Genomic DNA, 10,600 nt, shown 5'->3' with positions numbered 1-10,600 from the left:
TGGGTCTTGTTAACGAGTGCTAGCATTGCTTTTCTTGTAAGGAAATCCGAGCTTCAAGCCAATTTATGATACAATAATGGAAAAAGGTGATGGTCAAATGAAATTGAGTATAAGGAGAAAAACTATCTTAACATGCCACCATTCAGGTGGTAAGGTTCAAACATTATATAATACCAAGGACTTGGTTTGAACTCGTCCCACGAGCTTCACCAGCTTTCTTTACCTAATTTACCACTAAACTTTGCCCATAAGAATACAAGAAAAAAAAGAAAGGGGGGGGGCAAAAACATAATGAAATAACCACATATATCCAGTCAAATCCCATTATTAATTATCCAGTCAAATTAAGGTTGTAATACAGCAGACCCATAGTGTGAGCATCACAATGGAACTAAAGTAATAAACTATTTTTAACCAAACAGCCTCATACAGCGAGAATAAGAATGAAAACAGGAAGAACAAAGGCACCATAAAAGAAAATTTTGAAAATGTCCAGAACGTGTCCGGTCTATATGCATATATGTAGGTATAGATATCACATATCTACATCAATAGAGTTTTACACATCTATCTGCATAATCATATGTTAAATATGTGTATGCACATATTTACATATTAAATTCTTGCAGGACTACTTAGGAACCAGAAAGAGCTGACCAGTGGCGACCCCTGGTTTTTGCTTGTGTTTGTCTTTAGTCCAAATGTATCTGTGCAAGTATCTGTCACACACACGCACACGTCTTTGCATGTTATAATACATATGCCCTTTACCAAACAAAAATCAAGTCTTTATTAACCGCAACAGCATATTTTAATCAATGCCATCATCATCTTACAAACATACACATGCACAGACCATTGTAGCACACAAACAAATTAAGATATGGAATCGATAAAAACTTATGCTTTAGCCAATCTGAAACAACAGACCACAGGAGAATTCACTCTCATCCCGTAAATCTTTAAACTAAAAATAACTTTAGCAATCTAATCTAATTGATTTTTACTAAGGTTCTGGTGATTTCGTATCTTGCAACAGAAAACTTATTAGTGTAGATGAATCATGAATAAAGCTACTACATCCAATTTTCAGTGCAACATGAACTTACTAAACCCTCATGTGCCTTCAACGTCCTTAATAAAACAATGATGCATTGTGGATAGTGAGAAAAGTATGACAAAGACTAAATATCAGTTGATGGACCAATGATTTTGGCATGATCCCAAAAGTTACAAATTTAATAACAAAATATTTAAGTAATAGTTCCTCTTGGTATCCCACCGAGGATGAGGAGAGAAAAAGGATTTCCAGCAACAGGACTAATTACTATGTCTAGAGCAAGACTGGTTACAGCAACTCATCATGCACCAGAACTATCGTAAACACTTTTTTTTTTATTGCTAAATTACACAACCTCACTCTCACCTAGGACTTTTTTTTTTATGGGTAAGAAAGTAATATTATTAATAGAAAAGAAGAAAAGATACACAGAGTTCAAGATAGTGAACAAAGAACAACATAAAAAACAAAAAGAAATAAATGAATCAAAAACCTATTCTTTTCTTCTTCTTTTTTTCTTTTTGATAAGTAATAAGATTATATTGATATAAAAAAGGAACACCCTAGTACACAGGGAGTGAACAAGGGATAAGAAATCAAATACAAAAATTGCAAGAGTCTAGGAAATCAATAAAAGAAGGGAATGATTGTTTTTGCAAAGCAAACAACCAATCCCTTAAAGTTCTAAAAAAGAGTAGCTTGAGGTCCGGAATAGATCTCTTAATATCTTCAAAAAATCTACTATTTCTCTCCCTCCAAAGACACCACATTAAGCAATGAGGAATGATGGACCAAATATAACCATTTCGATGACGACCAAAGCTGCCTTGCCAACACTCTAATAGCCCCAAGACCGTGTGCGGCATAACCCAAGTTACTCCAAATAGACCCAAAACCATCGACCAAAGATCCATAGCAAAAGGACAATGAAGGAATAGATGGTCAATTGATTCACCATTTCTCTTACACATGTAGCACCAATCCAAAATCCACACCTTCCTCTTTTATAAATTATCAATCATCAAGCATTTCCCTAAGGCAGCAGTCCAAACAAAGAAAGCTACTCTGGAGGGAATCTTCTGCTTCCAAATACTTTTCCAAGGAAAACCAAGGAAAGTGTTGCCAACTAAAATTTTATAATAATCACTAACCCTGAAACCCTTATGTTTGCTAGGAATCCAACACATTTTATCCTCACCTAGCCCCCTTAAAGGAGAAGCATCAATGGTTTCCATGAAGTCTGACATAGCCTCTAGATCCCGATCATGCACCCCCCTAAAGAATCTCACATCCCAAAAGAGGACACCATTGGCGGACTTCATAAGCTCAGCCACACTGGCATCCTTGTTCCTGCAAAATCTGAACAAGTCAGGATATTTAACAACAAGAGAAGTCTCTCCACACCACCGGTCTTGCCAAAACTTCACTCTAGACCCATCACCAATATCATACAGAATATGGCGTGAGAAAGAAGGCCATCCCTGAATGATATTTTTCCATAAACCAACACCATAAGGGCCATTCACAGATCTGGTACACCAACCCCCACCCCCCCCTCCCCACATCCATATTTCATCTCTAACACTTGTCTCCAAAGGGCATCTTTCTCAATCCCAACACTAAGACCAATTGAGAGTCCGCTAGCACAAATCTAACAACTGGGCAAGTGATTTCTCTATATCCTCAAAAGAATGCCGATTATGTTCAATCAAAATAGTCCACATCAAACATCCTGGTACCAAATTCCAAATATCGGAATTATATTTCCCAAGCCAATGGTGCCAACGACATAGTAAGTTTGGAACCGAACTTGGCATGACCCAATCAATCCCAAATAGCTAAAGCATATGCATTCACATTGAATGAGCTAACGGACAAAAAATAAGAAGGCGATCCATAGATTCCTCATTACAACAGCACATACAACAATGATTTGCCAAGGGGCGACCACGGAGCATAAGATTATCCAAAGTGAGAATTTGGCCATGAGCTGCTATCCACATAAAAAATGTCACCCTTTTAGTACTTTCCTAATGCCCTTCCAAGGGAAAATAGGAGTAACATCTCGAATCTTATGATAAAAAGATTAAGTGTCAAACTTCCCACTTCCATTGAGGCTCCAACAAAGGCTGTCACTTCCACCACCCCTAGGAACCTGAGATTGGATCAAGTGAAGAAAGGAGAAAGAACCTGCTAACTCCTAATCATTGAATTCCCTATAAAATCTTTAAGTTCCACACTCTGTCATTTCCACCCACTAGAGGACTCAAAACATCATAAATAAAAGCTTCCTCATTGGCTGAACACAAAAATAACTGAGGATAAAGAGTTCTTAAAGAGTTATCCCAAATCCACTTATCATGCCAAAAAAGAATACGAGAACCATCTCTCACCACAAAAGTGAAATGCTTAGAAAAGCTCTCCCACCCTTCACTAATACTTTGCCATAATCCACACCCATGAAGCCTCCGACAAACTCTAGTGCTCCACCCCCCTTTGCCCTCCCCATATTTCATGGCAATGACCCCTCACCTAGGTCTTAAGGGGAGGAGAGCTCATTGGTAGAACAACCGCAAACACCTATAAGACTATAACTCTACTTTCTTATGGTTTGCATGATTCGATTTTTAAGCAATAATTTAAACCCTTTCCTACAGACCGGATGATAAGTTCCAAATCATGAATTCTGTTTGCTGCTTTCTTTTCATAAATTTGATAGAATAATGTGCTATTTAAGTAACAGTGCAAGCAGCTACAATATTAGCTCCAACTTGCATCCTTCACTACACCCAAAAAAAAAAGCAATTTTATAGGAAAAATAATAATATCTGCCAACAAGAGACACTAGAACTATCCTTACCATGCCTGAATATTACACTGCTTATCTAATTTTTAAAAATAAATAAAAGGAAGAAGAAAGTAGAATTGTATCTCCCAGACCTATGTAGAAATCCTCAAGTGAAAGCATTCTTTTTTTTTGCAAATAGTGTAAAGCATGCTACCATAAAACTATTCAGAATACAGGTGACCAAAGAACTAATCCATATCTACTACATCATTGCCATCCCTATAGCAGAAAACCCTCAGCTGCAAGCTCTTGATCATACAAATTCCTGTCAAAATCCTGAAATATACACAAATTGAAAAAGTTCCTCTGACTGTCATTCTTTAGCTGCAGTAATATAGTTCCCATCTTTGCCATTTTACTAAAAAACCATGTTCAATGCAAAAACCAGCTAATACACTCTAGCTCAAATGGTACTTCCTCCTCCCTCAATAATAGGATGGAGGATAACGCCATGGGTTCAAGACCCACAGGGAGCTGTTTAGCTTACCATTCACCAATCAAAAAATGTTCCAAGCAGAGACTTTTCTCAGGTCATTCAACATATCCAATATATCTTCAAAAGGCTCCTAGTAATGGTCAACCCAACAGGGGTTTCCAGTTTGTTAAGTGAATATACACAATCTATGTGCAAAGCTAACTAACCATGGCTCCCTTATTCAATTATCGTTTGTCAATACCAATAAAGGAGGCCTCCAATGCTTGAAAAAAAATGTAAAGTATCAAAGAAATGATGATATAAGACCGATTTTAAGTACAAAAATCACTATCATTGGGACTATCACAGCCATGTTCTACAACAAAAGCAACGGAAGTAAAAAATGATTCATGCATCACTCACGCAAAATAGCTAAATAATAAGACAATAGTGCCAAATTCATATTCCATGGAACATCCAAAATGCTCCAATTAGCTGCTACATTAAACCATACCAATAACATAATGCCATAAGAAGAAAACCAAAATGAAACAACAACAATTTCCGCATCAGAATCATTACTATGTTAACCTCCTCACTATCTACCAAAAGTTTAGACACAAATAACAATTCAACTAAACTTTAAACCCCACCGAACCTTTCATTAATTTCAATAATATCACCCTACCTTCCTACTATCCAAACAAGACCACTACCCAAAGCATCAGCCATTTAGCCTCCCCCAACTTTCTAAAAAACAACAGACCAAAAATAAATAAAATAAAAGAAAAACTCACTGTAAAACAAGGCAGTCATCGCCTATGAATTATTCCCATTGCCAATCAGCCATTCTCTCAACGCCTCGAACTCTTTCTCTCCCTTTCTACTCTCTGAGCAAAAATCTTTGTTGCAAACATATTATCATCAAAATACTCCTTGTAAGGGTGATTCTTGGGCACAAGCCTTCGAAACTTGTCAAACTGTTTCTCAGCCTCATCTTTCTTACTCAGCAGAGTATACAAAATTCCCTGACACAAATAAGGCCTAAAATCTCTCGGTTCCTCTTTCGCAAGCTGCTCATAAATCCTCAAAGCCTCGTTATAGAGCCCTTTCACAACATTAATCTGCGCCACCAAGAGCTTGAAATCCCTCGCGTCCGACTTCTTTCCAAGCTTATCGCACTTCTCCGTTGCCTCCTCAACCCTTTTCGCAAGTTCCTTCAACATATTCTCATCAGATAGTTCAGAAGAAACCATGACAAGGCCATGATAGGCCTCGACGCGTAATGGGTCTTTCTCCAAGATCTCCTCGAACTTACTTTTGGCCAATTCTTGCTCCCCCATGTAGCTAAAAATGTTTGCTTTCAACAATGGCCACTCGAACTCTTCTGGTTCGAGCTCGATGAGACGGTCAATGACTTGGATAGCTTCTTTCAACTTCCGAGCTTTGATTCTGACCTCCATGAGGGACTTTAGAGCTTCGACGTCTTCTGGGTCTTGGCTCAACCGGTCTTCGATGCTGCGCTCCGCTTCTTCGGTGTTAATCGACTCCTCCACCGTGGGCGGTGGCGCTGTGGCGGTGGCGGCGAAGGCGGGTTTGTGTTGGAACCGAATAAAGAATAATGCGGCGGCGGCGGCGACGGTGACGCATGTGGTTTTGAGGAGAGGGGCTAGGGTTTTGGAGAGCTGGGGTTTAGGGTTTTGGGGAAAAGCGGAGGAGGAGGAGGAGGATGAGGCTTTGATAGAGAATGATTTGAACGGTGAGGATTGAGATGATGATGATGATGATGATGGTGGGGTCCTGAAAGAGAGGGAAGAAATGGGTCTTTGGAATGATGGACGGTGGTGATTGACTGAGAGGTGAATGGGTTGGTGACGGTAGTTCAGTTTAGAGAGAGACTCCATTTTTGAGAGAGAGAGAGAGAGGTGGGACTTGGGAGAGTGTATAAAACCCTGATACTGTGAGGGAATTTGGGTATGAGTGGGTATGAGAAAAGTTCAAAACCCTGAGTTTGTACTGCGCTGCAATATCTGGGTTTCTTTGATTCCAACCTACCGACGACGGGTCGTTTTTTAACTTGTTGGGAAGAGGGAGAGAAATGAAATGAAAATAAATGAATAAATAATTTTAAAATATTTATCCCCTTCCTTTTGTTTGAGAGTTTAGTACTAAATTAGAACATTTCTTTATTTAGAGTTTAAAATTTTAAATAAGAGGGAATGAAATGGGTAATAAGGGACACTCGTTTTACTCAATTTTCTTAAAATTTTAAATTTTCATTTTCCCAAATCTAAGAAGAATTGAAGGAAATAGAATTAGATTTAATGAATTTTTTACTAAAACTCCAAAAAAAAAAAGAAAACCCTTATATATATAGTATTTTGTTTTAAAATAAGGGTCAAAGAGCACTGGCATCAACCATTGTGCTATGCCAAATGCTAAGAGCATTCTCGTCAGCTCTCCCATAAAAAATGTCATTTTGACACATAAAAAACCTACTTTATCATTTTAGCATATCATTTTACAACATACCATTTATCAGATGTTCTATATTTCATTCTATACATTAAAATAATATTTACTACACATTAAAATAATATATTAATTACTCCCTATCATCCTCATCCTCATCGTCAACAACAACAACAACAACAACAACAATGGCATAACCACCATTGCCGCAACAATGACCACTAACAACCACTGCCGCAACAACACCGACAGCCACCACAGGCACAAACCCACATCCACCAACGCCACCTCAAAAAAAAAAAAAAAAAAAAAAAAAATCACAACCAGAGAGATCGACACAAACCCACATTCTAAACCCCCCACCGACACAAACCCACAAACCCGAGATCAACGTGGCGAGATCGACGATTGCGAAATCGGCGTGGCGAGAGGGCAATGAGAATGCCAGACAGAGACGTAGAACGATGGCGTCTTCAAATTAGCGACAATGGAGTCTTCAAACGAGAAGCAATGGCGGCGGCTTGATTGGTGAGGCCGCCGTACCATTGATTTGAGGGTGAGGGAGGGTGATCTGAAGAAGAGAGAGAGAGAGAACATGGGTTGGAGAGAGACATCAGTGAGAAGAGAGAGAAAATGTTGAATTAAATATTGAGAGGAGAGAGAAAAGGTTGAATAAAAAATTAGTATTCTGAAATGGCATTTGTGTTCGTACCATCTCATATTTGAGACAGTACTGTAGCACGTTCTAAAATTATAGAACATTTAGAACACCTCATGAAGTTTGAATAGTAGTGTTTAGTGTGTCAAATGCCAAATATTTGGCATTTGGCACACCTAATGAGAATGCTCTAATATAAGTTATAACACAAAAAATGTTATATTTTACCATCGGTTGTACTTTTGCTAATTTAATATAGCATTTGACAATACACTATTATCAAATGTTCTATTTTAACATAATAACATATTAAAATAATATAAACAATTATAATGATGAAAAGGCCCAAGAATGTATATTGGGTCATGAGCCTTGTCCGAAGACAAGTAAACGTTAGCGAAGAAGTACAAATTAGTGAATTATGGAAGGATTTTGGTCATAAGGGTTTGGGAAGGTAGTCCGAGAAGAAATGCCTCCTAGGCTTAACAAAGTAGAGGTCATAAAGGTTGATCTGCCATTGAGAGCAATACTCCGGACGATTCTACTAGTAAAGACAAACATTAGGAGGGAATAAGACAAAGGGAAGCTGAGAAATATCTAACAGAAAGTTGCTATCACCGCATTAAATACTCTGCAACTAACTCCCTGACCGCATTAACGTGGAGGTGATACTTGAATAGTAATATTCAGCCTTACAACTACCCTCAAAGACTTTAAGAAGGTGGTGATGGGACAAGGATCAAAGCTAGCAGCTTGATCTACACATGGAAGGCTGAGATAAAGCAAAACAGGGTAATATAAAGAATTAGACCCCATTACAAGGAGAATCATCTGAGAATCTGTAGAAAGAACATTGTAGCAATAAGAACTGTAATTGTAATCAAGTCTGAGAGAAATATATACAAGAGCTACTTTCCTCGGACTTTGCCAAGGAAGATTTTCTATGCACAAAACTTATTTATCTTTGTTTTCTTGTCATCTTTAACCCATTATGATTGTTATCCAACTCATTGAAGTCTAGTTTCAAGCCCACTCTCTACAAATTCATTGTATTGGGCTCTTTGGTTCTTAATCCTTTTACCTACTTGGGCCTAGGAGCCAAAACCTACCCTTACAACAATTAATAAAAAATTATATAATTTCTCTAAACCTAAAACCTGACGCTCTTTTCTCTAATCTAAACCTAAAACCCATTCACAACCACCTCCATGACAACAACCAAAATCCACTGTGACCGCCAACCACTGTGATTTATGCATACACAGAGAAAAAATTAATAATAATAATAAATAAATAAATAACCCAACCATAAGCAGCAAACAAAAACCCAACAAATCACAAGCTACAACGCAACTTGCCACCCGCCACTAGATTGAAACCCTCTAAATCCACAAATTCACTCCCGCCAATCACCACTCAAAATCAACCCAACCACCATTAGCCAAATCCACCAAAAAAAATATAAAACAAATAGAAAAAGAGAAAGTTAAAAAGGAAAGTAGAGAAGAGAAAGAAATAGATTTGGCCATGGAGCAGTAGAGGAGTTCAGAGAGAGGCCGATTTCAAGAAGTTAGCGTGATAGTGTTGGCTAATGGTGGCGAGTGGTGGCTGTGACAATTCTAACCATGGAGGCTAAAGCATTGCACATGGTGGTCAAAAGCTTAAAGAGAGAGACAGAGAGAGAGAGAGAGAGAGAGAGAGAGAGAGAGAGGCAACAACATGTTGTAAAAAAAATTGGTTTTGGCACATTTGAGCTATGGTTTTTGCCTTTTCGGTGTTTGGTGTGCAAAATGTTAAAATTTTAGCATTTAACATAGCCAATGCTATTAATGTAGTAACATTATCATAAAATGAGTTCATTCATTTTCCTCTATGTTATCCTCAAACAATGTTACTTACTTTCTATTAATTTATTTTAAAACATTCAAACATGACTACTTAGTTCCATTCCATTATTTTCATTCATTTATAATCATTCCATTCCATTATTTCATGAACTCCCAAACAAATCCTTAAAATTTGTAAGTATTTTGATTTTTTGCATTTTCACCTTTTTGTTCTTTTTCTTTTTTAGAAAAATTAAAAAATATATATAACTTGTAACTTATAAACTATGGAGGGTTGGAATGTGGCCATCTTGTGGACTTAGGGCCAAAGAAAGAAGACCGAAGAGACACTCCTAAAATAAGAACTCGACCTAGAACCCAACATAGAAAAGCCCAGGCCCAAGAGAAGATAACTCATTTGGATCAACTGCCGAGGTAATCCGAGGAACAAATTCATCCTGAGATTTGACAAACTGACCAAGAAGAAATCAATGGATTCACCAAGGACGTAACTTCGGTTCCTGTTCCTGAGGAATGTGAAGAAGATGACGCAAAACCCAACATAACAATCACCTCTGCATTAATTAGGTGTTCTTGCTTAATGTCAGCTGCATTAAATGTTGAATGATTGGTTTGAACAGTAGAGACACTCTAAAAGTTTCTCTTCATGATAAAAAACGGCGAGAGGAGTGTTTGATGGGATAAGTATCTCCTTGAATCCAATTAAAAGATACACAGCTGGAGAGGAAGAAGGAGAAGAAGATAAAAGGAGGGGATAGCCAACAAGAATGGGGATCATGAAAATCAGAAAAGGAAAGTTAGAGAGAGAAAGAGCTTGTAGTTTGTCTTTGATACACATTGTACCTTGGTAATCAGTACTTATCAATCAAATAGTCTTAATCTTCCATCTTTGTCCTTCAATTGTTTGTTTAATCTTCCTATTATGGATTTCTTTTACCCTTCCTTATAAATTAATTGTATTATCTAGAGCTTTAGTTTTCTTTGAATTTTTTTATCTCCACAAAAACTATAAAGTTTAATAATTATAGATTTTAAAATATAATTTCCTCCTTTTTATTTAAAAAGTGATCACGTTATTCTAAGGTGGCAAAGTAAACCAATTTTATTAACGGAATTAAATGAAACTCGCTTAAATAATTTAAAAATAGTTGCATTTCTAGAAAATAGCTGCTACTAAAATTAGGTCATTTTCATAGAAAAGTTTTTTTTTTTTTTTTTTGAGGAGAATTTTCATAGAAAAGTTATTCATGAAACAATACTCTCTCATTTCACATAAATGATATACAGTAAGTCTTTATCA

At 37.2% G+C, this 10,600-nt stretch overlaps 1 protein-coding gene across 4 annotated transcripts; it reads right to left on the bottom strand.

Annotated features, from left to right (window-relative positions):
* Positions 1-6,406, bottom strand: LOC126691686 (protein SLOW GREEN 1, chloroplastic-like). Of its 4 annotated transcripts, none has more exons than XM_050386784.1 (2): positions 5,121-6,406; positions 1-223 (listed from the first exon to the last, which is right to left on the bottom strand). In XM_050386784.1, exon 1 carries the CDS (start codon positions 6,225-6,227, stop codon positions 5,178-5,180), a length of 1,050 nt encoding a protein of 349 aa, XP_050242741.1. In that variant the 5' UTR covers positions 6,228-6,406; the 3' UTR covers positions 1-223; positions 5,121-5,177. The 4 variants fall into 4 exon arrangements, with proteins under 4 accessions (XP_050242741.1, XP_050242740.1, XP_050242739.1 ...); XM_050386783.1 differs by lacking the exon at positions 1-223 and adding an exon at positions 471-740; XM_050386782.1 differs by lacking the exon at positions 1-223 and adding an exon at positions 471-719.
* Between the last annotated feature and the right edge of the window lie 4,194 nt (positions 6,407-10,600).

Source organism: Quercus robur, chromosome 7, assembly GCF_932294415.1.
Source record: "Quercus robur chromosome 7, dhQueRobu3.1, whole genome shotgun sequence".
In the NCBI taxonomy this organism is placed as follows: Eukaryota; Viridiplantae; Streptophyta; class Magnoliopsida; order Fagales; family Fagaceae; genus Quercus; species Quercus robur.
This window is presented reverse-complemented; position numbering and strand designations above follow the sequence as displayed.